The following is a 27744-nucleotide window of genomic DNA, read 5'->3' as shown; positions in this document are numbered from 1 at the left end:
GCAAATCTCCAAACTATAATATCAAGGAAAAAATACTGTAAGCTGCCAGACAAAAAAATTCATATATCAAGGAGCAAGTCAGAATTACCCAGGATCTGGCACCTTCTACAATAAAGAATCAAAGGGCCTGGAGTACCATATCTGGAAGGCAAAGAACATATCTGGGACTATAACCAAGAATTAACTACCAGTGAGACTGAGCATTATCTTTCAGGGGAAGTGATGGATCTTCAACAAAATAAAAGACTTTCAATCATTTCTACTGAAAAAAAAAAAAAAAAAACAGAACTAAACAGAAAATTTAATCTACAAACACAAGACTCAAAAGAATCACAGAAAGGTAAACGGGGAAAATATGTATTATTTAAAGATTAAATTGTTTACATCCCTAGATGGGAAAATGGTATCTGTCTGGAGAACTGTTATCTGTCACTGGGGCACAGAGGGAGACATCACATGGATTGAGGATGTGGCTGTGAATGGACTCTAACATGGTGACATCAAAAGGGGTGGGAAAAGATTTGTACTGGAAGAAGAGAAAAGGGGAAGTATCATGGGACAAATTAGACCATATCAAAAAAGAGGCATAAAAGACCTTTTACAATCAAGAGAATAAAGGAGGGGGATGAGCATTGTCTAAAGCTTGATCCCATCAATTTTGGCTCTAACATGGAATAACAATCAATTAGTTGAGTATAGAAATTTATCAAACTCTATAAATCTATAAAGAAAAAAAAGAGGAAAGAAAAGGGAAGGGCTGCAAAGGGAAGGCAGAAACACTAAGGAAAAAAGATAAAAGAAGCAGAGAGGGTCATAGAAGATAATAAGCTAGTGAGTAGAGTAAGTTAAAAAAATCTAATTTTCTGCTTTTAAGCAGCCAGGACATGGTGATTCACTGATTCACGTAACTCACTTCACATAAAATATGAAACAAAATATCCAATAGAGAGAATAAGGAACTGTTGTTGTAAATGAGACAACATATTCATAGCAATAATGGAAAGAAATATATTCATTTTATGGGTATTTAGATAAAGATATAACCTTATTTCAAATCAAAGGCTTATATCACTGACTTTTTCCCTCAAAAAAGCACAATGCCTAAATGAAAAAAGTTCCTTTCTCAGTGGGGTGGAAAGAGTACTGAACTTGAAGTTATGAAACACTAAAGTACAAATCCTAGTTCTGCCATTTACTATTATGTGATATTGACAAATTATATTGTCTCTCTCTGAGCTCAATTCACTTATTTATAAAATGGGAAGATAATTGTACTACCTCTACCATCAAGTGCTAATGGGAGGAAAGTGCTTTGTACACCTCAAGGTGTTACAGAAATAGAAATTAATTACTGCTGTTAGTATTATGGCTTCCAGGCAATGAAATGTCATAATAAAACTTAGTCTTTCTTGACCTCGTCCAAAGTCCAATCAATCATTTCATTGGTAGAAGAGGACAGGACAAGACAGAATAGAACAAAAAGTCAGAAAAGGGGACTGTACAGTCATAGATTCATAGGATTTAACATGGAGCTTTAAGAGACCCAGAATACCAGGTAGATACATGGTCAGGTCTGCTGGAAATAAAATGAATGTCTAAAATTCAATTATGAAGTTTTCAACATCAATAGATTTGGAGTCAAAAGATTAGATCTCGAATCCTGGTTGTGCTACTAATATCTGTATGATTCTGTGCAAGTCACTTTTCTATGAGTCTCATTTCCCTTATATTTAAAGGAAAAAGAGTAAGAGGAAGCCTGGTATAGTGCAGAAGAGCTAAACATGCAGCCTGCAGGCCTGAATGTGGCCCACAACACTCCCAAGAACAGCCTAAACCAAATTAAAATGCAATTGGGAAATAATTAACAAAATAAACAAAAATACAATAGAACAAAGATAATGATACTAAGAGGTTTTTGAATCAACACCAACCACAAGGATCCTGATATATGGTTTGGTGGACCCATTTTCTATGAAGTTGACACTACTGGTTGATTACACATAGATTCCCACACCTGGGGGATCAGGACAATAGGGTCTAACTTCCTAACTATATAACCATCAGCAAGTCACAGAATCCCTTTTCAGTCTATTTCCTCATTCTGCAAAATGGGGACAATATCTGGAGTACATGCCTCATAGAGATGTTGTAAAGCTCAAACGAGATAATGAAAAGTATAGAATGCTAAAAAACAAATAAAAAAAAAAAACCTAACAAACTAAACCCTGTAGTATTATATAAGGTTAGGGATTCTTAACCTCTTATGTGTCACAGACTCTAAGAATGTTTTAAATATATAGTTTAATATAATTATAATGTTTTTAAATATATAAAATCATAGATTACAAAGGAATTAATTACATTAAAATAATAATCAAAATATTTTAAAAACCCACAACCACAAATCCTAGGTTAAGGATCTCTAAGCTGCAAACATATTTATAGTAGATTTTTTGGTGATGTTAAGGAATCAGAAACTCAAAGGGGTGTATCCTTTCAAATGGAAAATGACTGAACAAGTTGTGGTAAATAAAAGTAACAGAATACTATTGTACTCTAAGAAATGACAAAGGGGATGCTGTCAGAGAGAAACCTGAGAAGACTTATATAAGTAGATGTGAAATGAAGTGATCAGAACCAGGAAAATAATTTATACTATAACAATTTGTTTATTAAGCAATGTAACTCTGAAAGACTTGGCGAATTTGAACAACACAATGACCATTTACATGATGAGAGATGATGGTTTCCTACCCTCCAGACAGAAATGTTGGGTTTAGAATGAAGACTGAAGGTTTTTGTTTGTTTGTTTGTTTTGTTTTGTTTTTTGATGTGGTTAAAGTCAGGATGTTTTGTTAGACTATACCTATTTGTAATGCATTTTGTTTTTCTTGCTTTCTCCATGGGAAAGGGAGACGAGAAAGAGAATTAGAAAATGAAAATAAAAATAAATTTAAAAAAAAGAATTCCTGTAACTAGATCTCTAGATGACCATCTCAAAATCCTATATCTCTAATGTTTCTGATCTCATAGGAGTAAGGGCAACAGTAAAACACATTAAGCACTTTGAAAACCTTAAACAGAAATGCAAGCTACTATTGTTACTGTTATTATGATGGGTTCCTACCTATATGTAGCCACTAGTTCTTGTTTTAAAAACTTTGGAAATTATAGGGGTTTTATCTTCTTGTTTTTTTAAGTCATTTTTTTAGGTACAGAATGGCTGAAAGTCTGAATTCAAACCAATTAATGCTCTTCCACTAGTATGTGGTCTAAGTTATCATTACTTGGGTAAAAAAACTTATCATTGGACAACTGTAATAAATCTCATGTTTACATATGAACCATTCCAAGGATTCTAAAGACCTTTTGAACAAGACTTGAATAGAACAGCTACAGCTCTGCTATCTCTGGCAAAGGATACTGTGCTGGTTCCGATGTTTGGCATTTTCTTTCATGCGCTGTAGCTGCTGCTGGTGACATTTCATACTCCACGGGTTATGGTGTTTCATCTGTGAGCTCACATTCCCCTTTTTCTCTAAACTGTAGTACAAGACTTCTGAGCTTTTTAACCATTCAAATTCTTCTTCTAACTTATGACTAGAAAACAGACAATTAAAGCACTAAAACATTCCATCAAAGAAAGAATGTGGAATTAAAAGAAAAACACATCATTTTTAAGGCAAAAACAAAGCAAAACTAAAGCAAAGGAACAGCTTCTGGTCCGATATAGTGATAGTGATCATCTGATCACTGAGGTACTTTCCATTTTTAAAGTGATGGTCTAAGTAGTCCACATTTCATAATAATTTTGCCAGCAAACATGTTACAATGTTTTATTGCTTAGCAAATCCATGATGAAAATTCTCTATGAATTAAATTCCCTACATTAAATGTTTCTCAATAAGGAAGAACATTTATCATAGGGTACCCAAGCAGAATTGTTCCTGTGGCAATGCTTTAAATGATGCTGTTCTGGGCAAAGAGATTAAACTAGAACTAGCATTTCAAGGTTCTCATTTTGTGTTATTATAGATAGCCACTTTCCTTCTACAACTGGCATCTACCAAAATACTGTTTCATTAAAAAATACTTGATTCTATGTTTCCATAACTAGCAGATAAACGAGCGAGATAATTTGGCTTTCCTAATTTTAGAAACTAAATCAGATTCCTTAAGTATCCTACATTGTAACCTGTGATGAAACTTCAAAAAAAAAAATCAACTTTGTTCTGTTGAATACAAGATACTTTTTAATACCAACCTTTTAATTTTTTCCTCTTTTCTGTGCTGTCGGACCCACTCCTTGGTGATCTTCTCCGTTTCTAGTAAATGAGTCTTTTTGTTAGCCCACCTTAAGAGCTTATTTTTGGGTTCGCAGTCTGAATTATCTATACTGTCTAAATTACCATGGTCCCCTTTTAATGGATATGCTATTAAACATAAGTTTCCATCTTCATCCTCTTCAAAGCTTACTGATACAACACCTATAGGGAGGAGGAGGAGGAGAAGAAAATAATTTAACATAATAGGAAAAAACACAGTTTATACAACATGAGTTTAACGTGGTTGTTTTTTTTTCTTACCCTGTTCCTTAGTTTCTATGTTGCCAGAGGCCCAAAACTCATCTGCCAACCTAACAAATATCAAAACATCTTGACAAAATGACACCTCACAGAGAAGACAATTTATCATGGACCAAACATTGGATCAGTCTTTTCTTGCTGATGCACTGAACAATATAAGGACCAAATAATTACAGGAGACATTTTGACATTATTGAAAATGTTTATTAATTTAAAGAAGAAAAAAGTGACTGGTCTAACCCCTTGGCAAGATGTGAAAACATTTTTTATTATTTTATTTATATCCTGTTATGGAAAAAATAAGTATCCTATTGAGAAACACCAAAAACTTTTAAGTTTTGCATTACAGCAAAGCCCAAAGCATCCACCAGGACACATATTTGACTGAGAAATAAAGAGCTTTGGAGAGAAGCAAAGACTTACAAGAGCAAAACAAAGGGGAGGGTAATTGGAAACAAAATTACACAGTACAACACATCCTCCTCTGCAAAGGCTGCCCTGAGCATCTTTGGGCACCCTATGTCTACGGCGAACTGAACAAGTCTTTTTTGTCCAGCAATGACTTATTTTATTGAGATTGAAGTCCCATGAAATAAAGAACAAAATGCAATACATAGCAAATTGTATTGGGATACACAGAAACATGGTGAAAGCATTTTTTTCCTCCTCTGAGTCTCTAGAGCACTGCAAGGGGAGGGAATATAAGTCTTTGAGCAAAGTGCTGACAAGGCTGCCCCCAGTGCCCGATGAGAAAGTTTCAGCAGTTACCGAAGAGTGAGCGTCGTTACAACTGGCTGAATGCTTTTTCTCACAGTCCTCTCTCTTTGCCCCCCATCAATGACTCAATCTGCTCAGTCCTTGCCGTGTGCTCTCTCAATTGGCCGGAGGGGAAAGAGTTCTCAGGGAGAGACTTCTGAGGTGGGCAGGCGACTCAGGGACCTGGGTTAGGGATTAGCTGGGGTGGGGAGTTCAGAATCCTGGCCTGACAGTCTTGCTGCCACATAAGAAAGAACTACAGAGGGAAAGGGCCGGGCAGGGAAGAGCCAGCTAACATAGGCCTTTGGCTTTGTCCTGGAAAAAAACAACACAAAAGGAAGGACCAAGTGAAGTTCCCTAATCCTTCCCCTTTACTGAAAAAGAACCATCATTTAACACATTGTAGTACAGATGTCTAGTACATTTTTGCTTTTAAGAGCAACATTTTCAACATCTCCAGAAGATTTTGAAGTGTTCCACTGTCTTTCATACAAAAGAGAACACAAATTTTGACAGTCTTAGTACACTCTTCTTGCATTTACAAATGATGCTTTCTAAAAGGTTACACAATACTGGGGACTATTAAAGTCTCCAAAGTAATGCTTTATAAAAACGAAGAAGCAACTCAATTCTGGATTCACTGGAGTGCCTCTGGATAACAGCATCTGGAATATTTGGGAAATGCATCAGGCTGTAGCTCTCTAGCTCCCACCTTGCAGAATGGGAATTTCCATTTCCACATTCCTCTGATTCAGCCTTAGCCCAAATTCTAATGATCCTTGTCTACCTAGTATTCTTGAATTTGAGTCTCAAGGGCAAATATAGGCTGCTAATAATTAAGAAAAAAAATACTTTCAAAATCTTCCCCGTTATTCCCAACACTATGATAAAATATTTAAGATACTTAAGAAGAATCCCAAAATATAAAATTGAAGCTCAGCTTCTAACATCACCCCACAGAAAAATCAACCCTCCCCCAACCCTCCATAACAAAACAATTGAGCAATCTTACCCAATACTTGGAAAGGGGAGTAGGGAGAGGGAAAAGTAGAGAGAACAAACTCTGAGAGTCAAATAAAAGCAGTCTATGACTGGGAACATTTCCCAGCAAATACTTACCTGGCCCCGCCTAAGGAAGATATGACTACCCCACAGAACTGCTCAGCTCTAATGCTGTTAGCAAGCCATGTCCACCCTTGCATCACCACAGCCCGGCTCTAGCAACAGCAAAATATGGGAAGAGAAACCTCCTAAAACCTCCTCCAGGCTGAGGAGGCTTTAAGGAGGATAAGACAACAGCAGAATGAGGCACAAAATGGAAAGCCAACACCCTTCACGAGACAGATGCTTACCTTTATACTGGGGAGTAAATTTACGCATTTCTGTCGGGAGGGTTTCATAGAACTGGTGTTCCCTCTGGATGAGGGGCTTACAGATGGTTGATTCATTAAACCGGAGGACACAGGAGTGACCTCCCACCTGGTGAACAAAAGGTTCCAGCAGAACTCCCTTGGCATAGTGCTCCACTTCCATAGCTCCGAATGCTGGGCTCATCCTTGTAGCACATTAGACAGAACAATGCGGCAGTGTGAAGAAAGGCAGCTCAAAAGCAGACGGATCCCCAATTCTGTGCTTCCAAAGCTACTGATTGCAGTCAAGAAGTTCTGTTAGAAATAAACACAATGAAATCCAGAGCTATGAGTAAATTGCCAGATAAGAATCCTAAACAAAGTTCAAGCCAGGGAAGAAGTCGGCTCCACCCTTCTCTCTGGGAAGCAGAAACTGAAATGGTTCTTAGAAGCTCCAGCAGGAAGACAAACAAGAATGAGCTCATGCAAGAGAAGACAAACAATGCCAAAAGCTCCTCCCACCAGAGAAGCAGCCAACTGGATGCTGGGGAGCCAGCTCTGTGGCAGCGAGCTGCTGGGCTGGCTGCACCACTTCAGAGGCAGAGGAGACAACAAGACAAGGCTAGGAGAAAGAAAGAACACAGAAAAACAGAACCTGCTACTCCCAGTTTATTTTGGCTACCGCATCTCCTGGGAGCCTCACCCTTCCCTGAACTCTGAGAAGCACTTCAGGATCCACCCCATACGCCTTCGATGTCCCAATGGAGTATCATCTTGGTCCAAATACAGCTTGTACTTTTACCCCCAAATCATACTTATACACAATTGAAAGGATTAATAAGATCATAAGATTTATTATTTTAATAATAGTTTTTTATTTTCAAAATACATACAACGAAGAGTGTTTCCAACATTCACCCTTGCAAAACCTTATATTCCAAATTTTTCTCCCTCCCCTCTTCTCCTTCCCCCCCCCTTCCCTAGACAGCAAGTACACTCCAACATTGTTAAACACGTGCTAGTCTTCTAAACATATGTCCACAGCTATCATGCTGCACAAGAAAAATCAGATCAAAAAGGAGAAAAAAATTGAGGAAAAACAAGCAAGCAAACAACAAAAAAGGTGAAAATACTATCTTGTGACCCACACTCAGTCCTCATACTCCTCTCTCTGAGGGTAGATGGCTTTCTCTATCACAAGTCTATTGGAATTGGCCTGAATCACTTCATTGTTGAAAAGAGCCAAGTCCATCACAGTTGAAGATCATTAATTTAAAGCTGGAACGGACATTGGAGGGACCAAATCTACAACTGAGCAAAAGTCCCGTTTAAGCTCAACCTACCATTTTACAGATGGAAACTGAAGCCCTGGAAAGTAACTTGGTCAAGCAAGGTTGCACAGGCTAGAAAGTAACAGAGCCAGTAATCTGTTTCAGGTTTTCTAACCCCAAATCTAATATTCCAAGAGAAAAACAAAGAATGACAGACAATGAGTTAAAATATCTTTAACCCAAATTGAAAGAAATAGTTTTAATTTTGTGCTGTTATTTTCAGTGCATGTGATTTGAGGAGTATATACTATATTGATATTCAAGAATAATAAAGTAGTATATATCTTATCTTGTACTTCTCTCTTTGTTAAATTTCTTGAGGTACTAGTCATTTTTCCAACTACACTGTAAACTCAGAGGGCAGTCCTGTTATATGTTGGACATATAATAAGTACACTACAAATACTTATTGGCTGATTATCAAGTTTCTCATAGAAGAACCTGAAATTTTAATAGTACAGTGATTTACATAGCTAAACAAAAGAATTGGGAGTCAATTTGGAGAAAAAAGATTAGGGTTTAGTAGTATCCATCTACTATAAGTGGTTAAATGCTTGTCCTCCCCCCCCCCCACCCTACCCCGTTTCCCATCAAAGTCAAATTATAAATTTAAAACAAATTCTGCTTTAATCCATACCATTATCCTAAAGAGAGGACTGAAAAACTGAAGGTGCCAATTTCCCCCAGTTTTCAATGAATACTGAATACTGGTTTAAAAGTCATTTCAACACAAAACTAACTATAACCACTGCATATGGCAAAGGCCACCCGAGATATAATAAAGCTGCTTAACATTTTCAATTTACCCCAAAAGATTTGGGAGAGAATAAAGGTCATTCTAAATTTCTATCCTAAAAGACCCAACAGTCCTGTTTAGCCCTCTATATTTTCTTTGTGTTACTTTGGCTGTCTACACAACACAGAGGACCAAAACCAAAACCAAAATAGCTTTACTGGTGATGAAATTCAATCATTTCAATCATTAACTTCTGTATCTAAACATAATTTGGACTCTGTTCTATTTGAAAGGTTACCTGCAAAATAAGGAGCTTGATTTAAAAAGAGACAAAGTGTTCTAGGTCACTGGACTATTTTTAATCAGTCTATCCTGATGGATAAAAGCTTTAGCACAGCATTAAAATCTGACAGGGTCTGGTGCAAGAAGATCACTGATCCGCAACAATGGTAAGTGCACTATAAATGAGCACAGAACGCTTTGTCCCTAAGAATGGTAAGCCATTTACTGTTTAATACAGATCTGATCCAATTTCATTCCCATACCTGCTTTTGTGCTTGTATAGCTCTAATCGGAATACTTTGAGACACCTTCATTTTTGGAGCAAGCTGAAAATCTCACAAGTGTCCCACCTTTTCAGGGAAGAGATGTAACCATCTAGGGTTGTTAGAAGAGTCATACACAAATTCTTACTCTGCCCTAAAGGTGAATCCGTAGGATTGTCCCCATTATGTAAGTAAAGATAAGGGAGAAAAAGGAGGCTAAGAATACCTCCCCAGAGGAAAGATAATCTCTCTTTCAAGGTACAGATATACCTACTGGCTATTCTACCTGGAAAATATGAGAAGCAGTCACAGTGTGTGGAAAGAAAAACTAACTGGAACTCTGGAGATTAGGTTCTAGGCTCATCTCTGCTAATAACTTGCAGTCTATTAAATAAAGATGGGTTGGAATAAATAACAAGATTTCTTTTATCTCTAAAATTGGTATAACCTACATTAAAATCCATTGAACTTACAAATGACAGTTTTTCAACATGTGATTTCTCTTCTATATTTAAAAGATGCTTTTTCTTAAAAAAAGCTCAAGACCTAGTAGACCTGTTTTTCCTTAATAGGTTCACTAATCTATCTTCTACTCCCAATTGACAAAAGAACACAAATCAGGAAACTACCCCAAAATGCCTGTCGTGTAAATTTTCCTTTATCTCAAATTGCCAGGAAGGCTCTAGATTGCTATAATCTTAAAAGTTTGTGGGCATCAAACTGTTGTCATTATGTTATACTTCAAGGGAAGGGGAACTAGAAACACAGGGCTATAGATAAATTCCTTTTCCCATAGGATATGCATTATAATGTATTTTAGCTCTCTCACTCAAAAACATTTGGTTGATTCAGGCAAGAATAGATTTGAGTCCCTATGAAGGAATTTGCAGCACTAACGTAGCATCACGTCAACAATATGCTAACTGTCCAGAAGATGGCAGTACAACTCATTTTGCTTTCCATCAAGGGATGTTTGACCAGTTCCATTCTCTTGCTTATCTAGATAGCATTACATGAATCTACTAGTAAAGACTTTTCCACAGAAAGGTGATGGTTCTTCAAAGCATTAGTCAGGAATCATTTTGATAATGACCTAGGGACATTACTTTTTCCTCCTATGCTCACCACCACTTCCTCTTCCCTAAACCTTTGCATCTATATTCAAGAGTACTTCATTTCTAAATAGCCAGGTGATATACTGGAGAGAGAGCTCAATTTGGAATAAAGAAGACCTGATTCTGTATCCTGTCTCAGATACATACTAGCTATCTGAGTTTCCAATCCATATTCCTTAGCTGTAAAATGGATATAACAAAATTACCTTCACTGAGTTGTTGTGAGGATCAAATAAAAAATATACTCTGCAAATCTTAAAGCAGTATATATAAATGCTAGCTAATTATTACTGTTATTATTCCTAGGGAAATTCCCTTACTAGCAATGATGCCAGCATGTCCAGATGTTTAAGAAGGTACTCTTGCTCAGAGAAGAGGATTCCTTGGGGACTTGGTGGTGACTCTGTTCTAGCTGAGGATCTTGGATGTCACACAAACTCTTCCCACATCCCCAGTGTACTCATTAGCCACTGTGCATGAGTTGGCAGCTGGCTCTGCTCTAGGTACAACACAACACCCAGAAGTCTGTGGGGCATTTGTTACCTATGTAACAAGGCCACTGGAGTCAACTGAGTCTGAAGTTACAGGGAAAAAAATATGTCCAATTCTACTTAGAGCCAAGTCTGATAACAAAAGGAAGGAAAGAAATAAGTATTTATTAAGTGACTACCGTGTGCCAGGTCCTTTGCCAACTACTTTACAAATATTATCTCATTTGATCTTCACAACTAACATAAAAGATAAGTACTATTATTACCACAATTTTAGAGGTGAAACTAAAGTAGACAGAGATTTGCCCAACCTTGCACTACAATTAAGTACCTAAGCTAAATTTGGACTAAACGCCTTCTGACTTCAATATCAGTACTCTATCTAATGTCTACCTAATTGTCTTTCAATGAGAAAAAGCTGAAAGATAATAATAGACTTAACATTTTTCCTTAGACCTTCCAAAAAATTCAAATAGCCAATAATGAAAGAGGGCTAAAGTACCCATATATATTTATCACTGTGGCCTATCTATCTTACTAAGACAGAAGAAATGCTGTTAGCTAGTCAACAAAGATTAAGTTGATTTCTGTTTCAAGAGCATTTACTCATTTATGGAATAAGATACCTAGAGAGAAATCAGGAAAATAAGCAACTCATAGAAGATATATTTTCCAAACTTACTTTCACTACAGCATTCCAGGAAGGATTCCCTACCCCACGATCAATTCTTTTGGCTTTTTTGCCAGCCTAATTCCTGCTGTTATATCTCAATGTCCTTCACTTAGTAGAAATCACCTTTATTGTAACTATAAAAAACACTGGATATTTAAAAACATTAGCTTCAACAAACACTTTCATCTTAGATGTGAGTGTCCATGGCTAGCCACGCTGTAAAAACTACTCTTCTTCCACTGTAACTTTAGATCAACTATACCCAAAGGGTCACACGGACACTTTTATAGTTTTGTCAGGTGAATATTTCTTTAGCTTAAGACTACTAATAATTCCAAAAAGTTTTTTTTTTTTTTAAAGTTGATACCATAAGCAAACTAGGAGAGCAAGAAATAGTTTATCTATCAGATCTTTGGAGAAGGGAGGAATTTATGACCAAAGATGAACTAGAGAAACACTATGAAACACAAAATGGACAACATTGATTACATCCAATTAAAAAGAGTTTGTACAAACAAAACCAAAACAAGATTAAAAGAGAAGCACAAAGCTGGGAAAAAATGTTTTACAAACAGTGCTTCTGATAAAAGCCTCATTCTAAAATAGATAAAGAACTGTGTCAAAATTATAAGAATACAAGTCATTCCTCAATTGATAAATAGTCAAAGGATATGAAGACAATTTTCAAATGCTGAAATTAAAGCCATCTACAGACAAAAGATTCTTTTTTAACATCAATATTTGGTCAGTGATGCTATATGTCTGAAAATCATGAATATTGCCACCTTAGGAGAATTACAATTTTAAGTGACCCAGAAGGTAATGAGAAAACAAATAGTAAGCATAAAAATAGACTGCAGCATGTTACTCAAGATGATTCACATAAAAGTATCCATTCTTCCCATCCCATCACCCTGCCAAAATATTTTATTCAAGGCCGTATACAAGTGAAAAAAGTAGGCCAATCATGAAGCAAGAATGGGGGATAAGAGAATGATAAATCTTAGTGTTACAGTGGCATTCATAAAATAATAAAATAATCAGAAAGTTCTTAGATAATTGGGCACATCATTTATGGAAGAAAATTAGGACTCATGTAGAATGGATGAGAAGATGTGTAGCGATTACCATCCACACCAAGAGAGAAGGCTTCCACTGTGATAAGATCACAGACACAAAGTTTAGAAAAGTCAGAAGATTCTTATTAGAAAAATCTTCTAAATTTATAGAAGTGGTACTGGAACACAATAACAAGGTGTACAAAACAGCATCACTGCCTCCCAGTGAAATCAAAGAAAACATGTCAATAGAGAGCCAATTCTTATACTTTTGATGGGTCTTCTAATTCTGTCTCCTACAAAATACTTCATGGAAGTTTTACTCCACCCAACAAAGAGATCTTCCTTTTTCCAAATCTATATTTCCATCATACTGTTTCTCCTTCTATACACCCTGTGCTTATTCCTCAATATTCCAGGGATGACACAAAAGAATATTGGCAAAGAAATTTCTTGCCTTTACACCTTTGCTCCCTTAATTTGCTATACCTGGAATGAATTCCCCATCTTTGCCTAATTTCTATCCATTTTTTAAGACCTAGCTCAAATGCCACCTTCTCCAAAATTCCTTAGGCACATGCTCCTTTAATAATATCTTGCATATAATAATTGTTTGTATGCATATAATATGTGCATATGTACTTTTTACTAGCAATGTAATTTACTGATGTTATATATATCTTTAATTGTACTTTCAATCTCTCTCATTAGAATGTAAGCTTAAAGAGTAGGATTCATTTTTTGTACATTCTATCCCCCACAGTGCCTAGCATAAAGCTTAATGCATAGCAAGTGCTAATACATACTTGTTGATTAACTGATTGAAGTTATGGGTATAATATAAGACTCTTAGATAAATTCAATAGCAGGTAAGTATCTAATGGTTATCTGATTATTAATATCAAGCAAGCCATAAAACAGGAAAATGCATCACCGTCATGGAAGATATGTCTATCACAGAGTCCCAAACAGAAAAGAGATTCCTTTAAAGGTAGTAAAGACTTTTATTCTTTTAATTAAATTTTTTTTTGACGAACCAAAATCCTTTTTCTCTTCCCCTTATCTTCTCTCAACTTGTGATGAACATAACAAATGTGTATAGTCGAGCAAAACAAATTTCCACTGATCATATCCAAATATATATACATATATTATTATTTAAGTATTAGTAAGGTATCATGAAAGAAGTACATGACCAACTAAAAAAGGAATTGGGCCAAGTATACTTCATGCTGCACTAGTACTCATATAATGTTAAGAGTTCTAACAGTGGGGGATTAGGGGACAGGAAAAAATGTAAGGTCTCAGCACATTTATGGACCTCCAGGAAAGATTTCTGGAAGAACATAGTTAAGGAGAAGATTATGTACAGGTTGTTACTGGCTTTCTTGGATAGAGTATCCACATCAGTGAGATTACAGAACCACTAAAGGCCTACTAAAAGATTAAAATAAACTGACTTTCAGTCTAATTCAAATTTCAAAGGATTGTACTGATTTAGTGAAACTAGAGTAGATGATAACATATATAGGAAAGAGCAATGATTGACCCTTACTGTCACAAAAGCCTAATCCAGCCCTCAACTATGCCACTTACTTTAACCTCTCCAGGTCTCAATTTTCTCATCTGTAAAATGAAGGGGATGTATTAGATATTACCTAAGTTCTCTACCATCTCTAACATTCTAGGTCTAAGAATAAATTTCCTTCATTTTGCATTTTTATTCAATACAAACTCCTCAATTTTACAACAGCAATTCCCTCTTAATGGTTCTTTTTATGAATCAATACAGTGCATCCTTCAACCCCTGATAACAATAACAGGGAAATATTGTCTTTTCTCCAAACTGAACAATATTTCTTCAAACAAGCAATAAACTGAAAGCTTTTATCAGACCAGTTTAATTTAACCAGTAGAAAATATTATGGAATCTCTTAAATGCGTTGTGTATTGTCCTCTGGCAGACATTATATAATCATAAAATGTATTCTTTAGAGAATGTCACTTAATTTGGAAGTTACTTTCCAATCTTCATCTCTTGCATTTCAGATATTTAAAGATCCTAGTAAAGTTGATGAATGAATTGGATAAAAAAAATTAATAGACAATAGTTTGCCAGGCATCTAAAATTAAACCAAGATAGTGCTTTAAAATTCTTCATAGTGGCTTATTACAAACTATGTCACAGGGGTTAGCTCAAAGACAGTTAATCAATGCTACCCTTGAAAAGTTGTAGATTGGGACAATCTGGTAAATAATTTACCTACTTTTGCACATGGTAAAATATTTCAGAGTTAGTCACTAAATGTGAGTCTCCCCCCCAAATAGTCCAATGCAAACCCATCCCAATTAAGGGGGGAAAACATTAAAATCTCAGGATTTTAATTTGACATTTTCTAAGTACCTATTATGTACAAAGCACTGTATTTAGGTACTGGGACTATAATCATAAAATCTATTCTTGAGGAGCTTATAGTTTACTAAGGAAATACAGCAAGTAAATAAATAAGATACAAAGCAGAATAGAATAAGAAAAAAGGAAAGATCTAGATAGAGTAAGGAAAATCTGAAGAGAAAGTGATAAGATAGGGAAAGGTTTCCTGGAAAAAGATGGCACTTGAACTGCATCTTAAAGGAAAAGAAGAATTACAACTGTAGAGATGAGGTTTGTATACTGTCTTACTTATGTGTCAGGCACTATGCCAAGTGCTACACATATGATACTCTGGGAACTGTTATTATTACCTTTATTTTACAATTGCAGAAACTAAGGCAAACAGAGGTTAATCACTTGCCCAGAATTACACAGCTAGCATGTGTCTAAGCGTACAATCAGGTCTTCCTGACTCCAAGCCCAATGCTCTATCCACATAACCTAATTGCCTAACGGTGAGCATATACAAGGAGACCACAGATTCTCAAAGAAAACAAAGTGTATTTAAGGGAATGTGAAATTAAGTATGAGAAGAAAAGTTGGAGCCAAGTTGTAGAGAGACTAAAATGCTGAGCTGAGGATAAGCTCCTTTATTCTAGAATAAATAAGAAATCAACTGAAGGAAAATTTCTGTGTAGAAGAGCAACATGATCAAACATATTAGGGAGATTATTTGGGCAGCTATCCAATAGACTGATAGGGACAAGAGAACAGAAACAGGAAGATCTGTAAGGAAGCCACTAAAATAATCCAGGCAGTAAGTTTTTGAAGGCTTCAACTAATGTGTATTATTGATGAAAATGAAGACTAGAGGATGTTAACAGATACTATGGAAGCAGCATCAATAGGATTTGAAGAGTGATTAGATGTAAAAGGGAAGGGGTGGGGGGAAGAAGAGTGAAAAGTCAAATAGGAGAGGTCAGAATTTTACATATAAATGATTTTAGTGAATAATGGTACAATAATGGAAAGGGAAAGCTGAAAGAACCCTAATAGACATTAGCAAAATCAAGAGAACAATTTAGACAATGGCAATAAAAATTTAAAGAAAAACAACATCAAAAGATCTCTGTTTAGTGCACCAAATAATGATTCAGATGATGAAGTATGCTCCCATCTATCAGTACAAAGGATATAAAATAGAGCTCTAGAATGAAATATACATTTGTGGGAAAGTCAATATTAACTTCTTTGGTTTGAGTTACAAAGAACAATTTATGGGGGTGGGGGAGAGGAGAGAAAAAATGGTCAACAGTGATAAAGATGGAAATAGAAAAATAAGAAAAACAATGAAACATTTAAAAATACACAGAAAAGAGCATATAAAGAAGTTCAAAAGAGGGCAAATAAAAAGGACATTTTTTTTTTACTACCAAATTAAACAATATGCATTTTAAATCCCAAATTGTTATATACCATCTTCTTTTCTGTCCTGTGTGTGTTAAATGTTTATGCTAAGAGATTTACTGAGTTAATAAGAAAAAAAAATTCCAGAAAAGGGATGCTGGGAGATGGGCATATTTAGGAAAGGGTGGTGATGAATTCAGTTTTTGACATATCTAGTAAAGAGTTCTTCAAAATGCTGACAAAATACAAAAATTACAGTTAGGCACTAACAGAGACTAAATGCGCTGATGTCCCAATGTCCCAATTGATAAACTGCTCAATGATGAGGGTGATTGCCCTCAATCCCATCCCTGTTTTTGTTTTTAGTAAAACTGCTTTGCTTCCCAAGATCTTAAAGAAGGGAAAGGGACCTGTATGTGCACGAATGTTTGTGGCAGCCCTCTTTGTAGTGGCCAGAAACTGGAAACTGAGTGGATGCCCATCAATTGGAATGACTGACTAAATTATGGTATATGAATATTATGGAATATTATTGTTCGGCAAGAAATGACCAACAGGATGATTTCAGAAAGGCCTGGAGAGACTTACATGAACTGATGCTGAGTGAAACGAGCAGGGCCAGGAGATCATTATATACTTCAAAAACAATACTATATGATGACCAATTCTGATGGACCTGGCCATCCTCAGCAATGAGATGAACCAAATCAGTTCCAATGGAGCAGTAATGAATTGAACCAGCTACGCCCAGTGAAAGAACTCTGGGAGATGACTAAGAACCATTACATTGAATTCCCAAATCCCTATATTTTTGCCCACCTGCATTTTTGATTTCCTTCACAGGCTAATTGTACAATATTTCAAGAGTCTGATTCTTTTTGTACAGCAAAATAGCGGTTTGGTCATGTATACTTATTGTGTATCTAATTTATACTTTAATATATTTAACATGTATTGGTCAACCTGCCATTGGGGGAAGGGGATGGAGCGAAGGAGGGGGAAAAATTGGAACAAGAGGTTTGGCAATTGTCAATGATGTATAGTTAGTTCCCCATATATAAAACCTGTAAATAAAAGGCTATTAAAAAAAACCAAACTAAAAAAAAAAAAAACTGCTTTGCTGCAATAAATAGCTGGAAAAAGAAGACTGGATCTCAGAAAGTACAATCAGGATAGGAGAGAAAAAAATTACACACACACACACACACACACACACACACACGATATTCCTCTGCATTGCTGCATAGAAATTATAAATGAAAGTCATGGAAATAATTAGGATCATTTAGGTAAAGAATTTTTTTAAAGACTGAAAACAGAGCTTTGGGAGATATACTTAGGAATGGGGAAGAAGGATAAAATAATAAAGGACACAAAGAAATGAATTTTATAAAATCAATTATTACTATTACTACTGGCAACCACCATTAGTTTTCATCTATACTTTGTTTTCTTTCTTTTGATATCTTTATACAAAAGTAAGTATCTATCCCATACTTTATATGCTTCATGTTAATGGCTCGACTCATTCACCTGAGGAAAAAAAAATCTATTAATCCTATTAATGCAAAGTCAATATTTAAATACATTAGCGTTTAATTTAGAGGCAGTATTAACATGATTTTTTAAAGAGTATTTTATTTTCATTTATTTATTTTTCTCTTTTTTTATTGCAGTTTTTTTTTTTCAAAACATATACAAGGATAATTTTCCCTCCTTCCCTCCCACCTCCTCCCCTAGATGACATGTAATCCAATATATAACATGATTTTTTAAAAGTAAAAACTAATGTTAATTTAGTTCTGGATCCAACTGGCCTAATCTTTAAAAAGAGACCTAAAATATGCATGTGAATTTGAACCAATCTCTAGCTTTCCTCCAATGCATCTCCATGCTGACATATTTGATTTGAGCACAGGAAATGTTATGTTAATAGCACAATTGTTTATACTTATGAGGAAAGAAAATGTCCAACAGAGACAGCATGGGATGGGAATAAAATTATGATACCTAATTTTTAAAATGTAAATACTGCAAAAAAAAAAAAAAAACTTCCCAAACAGCAAGAAAAAGTCTGCTTTAAGTTGCTCCTTGGTTTTAATTCCTCAGAAGCTACAAGCCAGACACACATATAAAGAAGTAGAAGTTATAAGTCCAATTGTACTTTCCCTAAAATCTTACCAGGGATCATATAAAAACCAAATCCAAAAATATTTACTGAGTACTTACAGTTGTTATCATGGGAAGGCAATATGGCATAGTAAAAATGGCACTAAACAAGAGACCTAGGTTTGAATCCCACCTCTACCATCTTTTCTGTGTGACCTTCACACAGGTCATACAAATGACTTTCCTCCTCTGAGCCTCAGTGTTTTTATCTCTGTCCAGTCTGCTTCAAAGGGCTATTGTGAGGATCAAATGAGATGATGGCTATGAATGTACTTAAAGCACAGTCTCATCATAAAGTACTGTGAAATACAAGACTCTGTGCAAGGATTAACCATGTAGTAAAGAAATCATCCAATAGTTATTTTATATTTTTGCCATATAATCTTGGAATAATCAAAAACCATATGCTACCATAAAAAATAAGACTTTAAAATTTACAAATATCTTACTGCAATTAAGTTTATATTTTACATTCTTAAAACCCATTATCATAATCTGCATTAATTTCTTTTTTAATTAAAAATTTTTTTTTAATTTCTCTTGTGAATTAATTGACAATGGAATGCAGTCAAAACTCTGATCTAGGTTTGGGTACTGTTTTTTACTACTTCTGTGATTGCAACCTGGGTTGCAATTGTAAAACAAGTGACTTGGATTTAATGTTTCTGAGATCCATTCCAGTTCTTAGGCAGAAAGTAACCAGCTTGTTGAACAAAATCTAGAGCTGCTGTGGAGAAATTTTGTGGAGAAATTGAATACATCAGGCAAGAACAATATAAAAAGTTTTTAAAATAAGAATGAATTTGTCAAAACACCAGTTAAGATTTCAAGAGCTCAAAGGCAAATGCTGTATGTATAAGAGGTTTCATATTAACAATATCTCTCTTTCTCTCTGAACTACTTCAGGGGTGCTAAGTTATCATTCAGGCAAAGCAAAACATTGCCCTAACAAACTCTTACAAATAAAAAAGAGACACAAAAAGGAATCAGTCTTCTGGAAAAGCAGAAGGCTTCTTTGTTTTCTATAATGATCCTGTCATTTCAAATCTAAAAAGGATTTCTGTCAGGGGAACCAGGTGGCCTCCTAATATCATTTTGGAAATGATGAAAACCTTGACAAAGTGCTTCTACACAAAACAAATGCAGCAAATTTAATAACATAAAAGTAAGGGTGAGAGAAAAGGCCAACTATTAATCCTTTTTTAGGAGGCCTTCAAAATAACTTCAATGCAACAAATTTCTGCTAATTGCTAACTATAATTTTTTGTATCTTATCAACATCCCAGGAAAAGGCTAAGGTTTACTAGAGCTGTTTACAATAAGCCACAAAATCAATAGGCTCAGAAAAGAAGAGTTGGTTTTTTAATAGTACTGAAGAAATTCCTTGAGGCTAGAAAAAACAAAACAAAATCCAGCTGCCCTGAAAAGTGAAAGTCTCTTTAAAAGCCTCACCCCAAATCATTATTATTTTTCATTTTAAGTAGAACAAAAACAAACAACTTTTGAAAATTAACCCAGAGACCAACAATCATAGTAAATATAAATAGTATGCAACTTTAAATGGTTTTTAAGAGCCTTTTGGCCATACATTTCAGTCTCTAATTCAACCTATCTAAAGAAAAACTATTACACTTATTTTGTATTTAATTTATACTTTAATATATTTAACATGTATTGGTCATCCTGCCATCTAGGGCAGGGGGTGGGGGGAAGGAGGGGAAAAATTGGAACAAAAGATTTGGCAACTGTCAATGCTGAAAAATTACCCATGCATATAACTTGTAAATAAAAAGCTATTAAAAATAAAAAAGAAGAAAAGAAAAACTAGACAGAAAAATACCTGAATGTTTCTCTCTTTAGTTCTGCTTTTTCTGTTACTGAAGCAGGTACTAAAACTATGCTACTATTCTCAAGCTCTAAATTCTTAAAAATTAGGTAAGTACATACTCAGAAAATTAACATCAAAATGAATTCTCTATACAAAATCTGACTAAAAAAGTGTGGCATGAGGAACATTATGTTGTGGTCATCAAAATAATTCTATTCACTATGTAAAGCACTGGAGTTGGCTCCTTTAAAGAAAGGGAGTAGGACTACTCTCAAGGACTCATGATGAAAAATTCTACCCACACTGTAGAAAATGATTATATGTAAATATAGATTGAAGCATACTCCATTTGTTATCTTTTTTTCTTGCTGAGGCAATTGGGGTTAAGTGACTTGCCCAGGGTCACACAACCAGGAAGTGTTAAGTATCTGAGGCCAAATCTGAACTCGGGTCCTCCTGACTTCAGGGCTGGTGCTCTATTCACTGCACCACCTAGCTGCCCCAATTATCTCTTTTTTTAAGCTTTATTTTTCTGGAGGGTTTTTTTAAAAATTAAGGTGGGAGATTTATGTTTTTTTAATGCCTTTTGAGGACAGAAATGTTTTTTCAAAATTGTACATGTGGTTTCTTAATGAGGGCTGGGGAAAAGGGAGAAAATCTGTAACTCAAAATAAATGTAAAAATCGTTTTAAATATTAAAGTCCAAGAAAAAATAAAGAATGGAAAGTGCCAATGAGAATAAGAAATCATTTAGTAGTAAGAGAATACAAAAGACAATCCAAAATCAAAGATTCTATTTCAACAGACACACCTGTCAATACCAGAAAGAAGTTAAGAACCAGAAATCCTAAAAATTCAAGTCCAAGGTCTTATCTGTTAAGAGGTATGATTTTCATGCTCTAGACATGGGGAATTATTATTATGCTAAGGCAATGAACAAGAAAAACTCCAACTTATTTCAAAAAAGATTAGCCATGGATACATTAGTAATTTACTTCTATCAGTTCAATAACATTTCATTCCAATTTTAACAAAAGAGCATGAAAAGAATCTCCCCCAAACTAATTTATCTTCAGAGAATGGGATCATCCTTTTACACACACACACACACACACACACACACACACACACACACACACAGTCACCCTCGTTGAAGAGGCCTCTTGTCTCAAGTGAAGGATAAGAGTATAAAATGGTATCTTAGATTCCTAAGTCCCATATAAACAGTTCTGTCAAAGAAATAAAGGGTTCTTAGTTGATTCTCCTCACCACAACAGTACCAAATGCCAATCAATCTTTTAGCCTCCCTCAGCTCAAACTCTAATGGAGGAAGGGATCATAAAATGCCTCCAAATATAGTTACTTCATTTTCCCATTCTTCCTTATCTTTATCTACCAAAAAGAATCTAAATTGTTTCCAGCCTGGTACTCTTTAAACCTGATGGAGGTAGCTAGAGTTTTCTCTCTGATGGGAGATACTGTCTATCCCTGACGTACCTAAGCGCTGGGTACCAAGCTGTTCCCTCTATCCTATTATTACTAGGCTTCATTAGTCAGATAAGTCATGACAAGGCTGTCTGAACCTCAGTTTTCTCTCATATGTATAAGGAGAACAGGAGTCAAAGCTTACTGGAATAACAACAGTGATAGGTTATCCCTTCTCAAGGCTCCGGGCTGACACACTGCACAACCCAGATGTTATATGTTATTAGCAGAGAAATAAACATAGAGCACAAAGTTGGTTTCTCTCCACTTCATGATTCACTATCCATAGCTAACCCATGCCAACTTTCTCCATGTAGGTCTGGGTCCCACATAAGGCAGAAGTTAGTGATGGATATATCCTGCTCCTATACAGAAAACTTGGTGGGAGGGGAAGGTGGAGGGGCACAAGGAGAGAAGAAGAAAAAGACTATTTTAACAGCTATTACTTTCCCTGTATGTTCCCCACCTGAGATGGCTGGGAACAGGGAAGGAGTTCCAGAAGACAAGTCCTATTATCTGCACAGGAACCAAAAATTTTTTTTTTTTATTACAGCTTTTTATTTACAAGTTATATGCATAGGTAATTTTACAGCATTGACAATTGCCAAACCTTTTGTTCCAATTTTTCCCCTCCTTCCCCCCATCCCCTTTCCCCGATGGCAGATTGACCAATACATGTTAAGTATGTTAAAACATATATGTCCTAACAGTTATTTTGCTGTACAAAAAGAATCAGAGTTTGAAATAGTGCACTATTAGTCTGTGAAGGCAATCAAAAATGCAGGCAGACAAAAATAGAGGGATTGGAAATTCTATGTAATGGTTCATAATTTATCTCCCAGAGTTCTTTCGCTGGGTATAGCTGGTTCAGTTCATTACTGCTCTATTGGAACTGATTTGGTTCATCTCATTGCTGAAGAGGGTCAGGTCCATCAGAATTGATCATCATATAGTATTGTTGAAGTATATAATGATCTTCTGGTCCGGCTCATTTCGCTCAGCATCAGTTCGTGTAAGTCTCTCCAGGCCTTTCTGAAATCCTCCTACTTGTCATGTCTTACAAGATATTCCATAATATTCATATACCACAATTTATTCAGCCATTCTCCAATTGATGGGCATCCACTCAGTTGTGGAACCAATTTAGCAATAAGCTAAAAGCCTCACAAATGTGTGGGCTCTGTCTTTCTTCTTGGCTCTGTAGATTGCAATACAATTACAATTGTATATGAAATCCAAAAGAAAGAACAAACAGAACTAAAATATGCCAAAATGTGATACAAATTATTCAGATGCTTCAACCTAGAGAGGGACTTTGCTACCCCAATTCAGGAAATTGAGAATGTTCAAACTCATAAGCAAGGTTCACATTAATTTTCAACAAAACAGGTAACTTGATCCATGTACTTTAAATTCTAGCAAGAAAAAAAATGTTCCTAAGAATTGACCTATTTCCATGCCACTGGGCTCAAAACCAAAAGCATTATTATAGGAGGCACCAATTCTCAGTTTTTACCAGCTGATCAATGATACTGCTGTAAGAACTTGGAGTGTGACCAAGTGGGGAAAAAAAAACACTAGATCTAGAGTCAGAAAAATAGGGTTCAAATCCCAGTTTTACAATTTATTATCTGTGTGACCTTAGCCAACTTATTTATTTTCTCTGGGACTCAGTTTCCTCATCCATAAAATATGGGTTGAACTAAATTATCTTTTCCAATTCAAAATCCCATGACCCACAGTGGTGTTTTACAGTTTCAAGACATTCTCTCTTAACTTGCTATTCTTTTCAAGGGCTCAACTCTTATCTATCCGCCTAACCATTTGGCTTCCCCAGGGTAGAAAATTAAGAATGGATCCAATGTTATACTGACTCACCATCCAAAAATTACTTTGATATGCCATGTAGGAAAATACCAAATAAACAAAATTTTGTGCTGATATAAGTATGAAGAAGCAAAATGAGGAAATCTAATTGTCAAAGCATAAACATTATGAATTTATACTGACTGTACGTAAAAAACAAAAACCAAGAATCTATTCACTCTACGTTGTCCAGCACTGTGGCAACATGAAGATTTTGCAATATTGGCCAGAGAGACAGGACAGATACAAAACCGCTAGATGCACAGAATCAAGTGTAACAATGTGCTTATTAACTAAACAACAACTATGAACTGTTAGGCATTATAAAGACTAGCCAAAATGAGGAACAGCTGTGCTTTCAAGGGGTTTGCTTCCATTCTCATAGAGACTATGCAGACTAAGGACTAAAAACATGTGAGCATATTCTGCTTTATATCCTTTTGTAGCATCTTTTAATAGTAATGGGGACATGATAAGTGTTCAATAAAAGTCTACTTATTGATATTTCAAAATATGACTTGGCTCACTACACAGCAATAAAACAAAATATCTTGTGTAGAAAAATCACAAGAAAATGCTTTCCATATCAAGGGAACAAAAAAGACAGTTCAGTCTGGTGGAAAGAGTATTCATTATAGAGTCAAATTTTTATGTTCAAATCCCAGATGTACTACTAATTATAGTTAGTTAACCTTGGGCAAGTTGCAACTCGCTTGGTCTCAATTTCCTCCTCTATAAAATCAGATTGCTGGACTAAATAATCTACAATCCATTCTTTAAAGAAGGATGGAACTTGCACGACCTGTGAAGTGAGGACAAGGAGATAGGTGGCATAGTAGATAGAAACTGAATCCAGAGCCAGGAAAACTTGAGTTCAAATCTAAGCTAGACATTTATTAGCTGTGACCTGGTTAAATCATTTAATCTGTTCTGTTTGCCTTAGTTTCCTCAGCTGTAAAATGGAGATAATATGATAGTACTCAATTCTCAGTTATTTTGAAGAACAAATGAGATAATAATTGTAAAGCACCAAGCCCAGTGCTTAGAACATGTAAATAGGATTTATTATCATTCTTACTCTCAAAAAGTTCTCATCCAGTTTCGTTTTCATGAGTCTTTTGATTTCTTGCCGAAGTAAGGCAATAACAACAACTCACATTTATAATACTTTAATCTCTGAAAAATCTCTTTTCTCATAGTTCTGTAACATCAATATTCTTTTCTCCAGGATTCTTTTGATTATAAACTACAGAACTCTTTCACTGAGTCCTCTGAATTTTTATTTTTAGAGAATCCTGGAGATTCTCTTGATTATAAACTACAGAACTCTTTCACTGAGTCCTCTAAAAATAAAAATTCAGCTCTGAGGAAACAAAGCCCAACTCCAGCCACAATAACCAGGTACAGCTTAACAAACAAAACTTTCCCTGAAAGCAAATCCTAAATTTTAAAGATTAGAAGCACAGTTTGCAGCAAATTCAAATAACCAGAATGTTAATAACCCAAAATGGGTGGACAAGGCAGAAGGTTAGAATTCCTACTCTTAGTCCTATTTAACTTACCATTCCATCCACTGCTTCTAAGCTCTACTAGAAACATAAAAAAAGCCAACTTTACCATTATATAGTTTATTATATTCAAAGTAATTTCTATCTCCCCGAAATTCTAAATGTGATAGATACCATATTGTAAAGGACTATACCAGGCAATTCTTCTCTCCTTTTCCTGGTCTCTCCCCAAAGCTTGCCTGCCTACAGCCTGGCCAGCCCACCCACACACTCTACTCTACATTCTCTAAAAAGTTCAGTTTCATTTATTGTATTTAGCTCCTATGCTTGAAATTTCAGTCTTCAGCTTACTTTTGCTAATGGACATCAATGAAAAGACTCAAAAGAGATCCTTTGAATACATTTTTCTCTTTACAAATGCTTTGTCAACTACTATGACAGTTAACGGTTATAGATCCAAAAGTTTGCCTCTGTTCTCTGGAGAAAACAGTCAAATTAAAACCAGTACCTAGTTGATTATATTATAATAAATCTGCCGCTTGCAATAAGCTTCTAACCTAGAATTGTAGATGTGCTGAAGACCAATCTGAGCACAATGGAAAGATGATTTCACATTAATTTGTCTCATTTCCATTTCTATTTCCAACATATCCCTTGAATTTATTAAATTAATATTGTTAATGTACAAATGGTATCAAGTCCTACATATACTTGCTTTCATGGTTTCAAAAATAAATTACAAATTTCTTGTCTTGGCATTCAAAGCCTTCTACAATATTATACCAAATTTTTTCCCCAAATGTGTCCCAATGCTTACCAGATTCCATTCATTTGTTCACATAATTTTGCCTCAAAGTCGAAAAACATGGGGAGGCCTTATCTATTTTTGGCTAATTTTAACCTTTCATCCTTCAAAGGATCAGCTCAAAATGCTGTCACTACATTATCTGTCTTTAAGTTCTCATGACACTTCATTTCTACTTTTCTAATGGCACATACAGCCTTGTATATGTATTATCTGTGTACAGAACTCATGTGCTTAACTAGAATATAAATTCATGGAAGGTAGGCATCTTAATGTTATATATCTCAGTATGTTCCATAATGTTCTGCACATTAAATGTTACTGAATTTCACCAAACCAGACTTTTTATATAAAAACCAAAATCTTAGCCAAATGGAATTTCCTGACAAAGTATATTTTTAGAGCGATAACATTCTCTAGTCTCAAAATAAGGAAGGCATCAGGTTAATTTTAAACCATAGAATAGATTTTGCGCCCTTTGGGATTATGTCAGCTGTTGCCTTGACAGCTGGCAAGGCAGCTGTGAAGGAGCAGTCTGGGTGCTTTTTCTATAAAGATGAATTATTATTTCACAGAAGCTTAATCAATGTTTATGAACTGAAGGAAAGGAAAATGACAAGAGGTCAATAACATCTAAAAGCCTTTTGGAAGAAGGAAGCAGTCTTATTACAAGGGATCTGGAAATGTGCAAATCAGTTGAAGAAACTGGGGTTGCTTGGCCTAAACAGGATAACTCTCTTTAAATATTTTAAATGTTATCATATAGAAGAGGGAACTGGAAATAAGAGGTAGAAGTGAAAGGAAGACCAATTTCAGATTACCATAAAGAACCACTTGCTCACAATGAGGACTACCCAAAGAGGACCCGGTTATTACAGAGGATGATGCAAGGAAATTCTATTCTGATTCTCTTAGGTCAACTGAACTAGAGGCTGAGATTCTGGATCCCTTGAGTACAAAGCTCTTTACAGGTACTAATAACCTCCACCAGCTAGATCATAAATAAACAAAGGTGGAGCCAATCAAAACCTATTTGTTCTCCCAAAGAAGCTTATGTGTGTATTCTCTGTTTTGGCAAAGGACAGGGAAATAAGGATGATTTCAACCAGTCCCAGCAAAATCTATCTCCTCTGAAACATCCTGGGAGAGAAACCAATGCTAACTAAACATATTGCCAAGGCAATGCTGAAACCTTCATATATATTTTTAATGTGTTTAATGAATTATTTAATACTTATGCTGTCATTTTCGTCCCTGAAGTCAATCCAATATCATGCCATCTCTTAATAGAAGACAATCCTAGTTTTCTATGCAATTTCAATTTTCACAAGACAGCATATAAAGAAAGCCTCCCACCAATTATGTATTACCAACTCTTTTTTTCCCCTGAGTAAAATAAGCTTATGAAGTTAAAAAGCGCACATTACAGTTCAAGAAAATTTATCCTATAGGTCAGCATCAGACTAAATAGAGCCTGAATTCACATCTGCTTCACAGGATACAAAACATTTGTAGACATTAATAACTCAAGAAAGCAATGCAATATAAGGAAAAAGGTGCAGGACGAAGACAAGAGACTTGGATTCAAATCATAATTTTGACACTAATTATGTGACACCTCCTAGGCAGGACCCTCAACTTCTCTGAACATTTGACTAAAAA

General features: G+C 35.4%; 1 protein-coding gene across 5 annotated transcripts in view; it reads right to left on the bottom strand.

Moving 5' to 3' along the window:
• Positions 1 to 27744, bottom strand: part of IP6K2 (inositol hexakisphosphate kinase 2) — a 50542-nt gene that overhangs the window by 8740 nt on the left and 14058 nt on the right. For 4 of the 5 annotated variants that reach the window (XM_031959616.1, XM_031959627.1, XM_031959637.1 and 1 more), the window contains exons 2-4: positions 6695 to 7006; positions 4265 to 4487; positions 3425 to 3600 (exon numbers count right to left, since the gene is read on the bottom strand). In XM_031959616.1, the coding sequence (XP_031815476.1) occupies positions 3425 to 3600; positions 4265 to 4487; positions 6695 to 6896 (601 nt within the window). In that variant the 5' untranslated portion in view covers positions 6897 to 7006. Of the gene's footprint in view, positions 1 to 3424; positions 3601 to 4264; positions 4488 to 6694; positions 7007 to 18650; positions 18986 to 27744 lie in introns of those variants that run through there. The other variant, XM_031959633.1, reaches the window with a different exon arrangement.

The sequence above is a fragment of the Sarcophilus harrisii genome, chromosome 1 (genome assembly GCF_902635505.1).
Source record: "Sarcophilus harrisii chromosome 1, mSarHar1.11, whole genome shotgun sequence".
NCBI classification, from domain to species: domain Eukaryota; kingdom Metazoa; phylum Chordata; class Mammalia; order Dasyuromorphia; family Dasyuridae; genus Sarcophilus; species Sarcophilus harrisii.
Note: the sequence above shows the minus strand (reverse complement) of the source record. Positions and strands in the feature narration are given on the sequence as shown.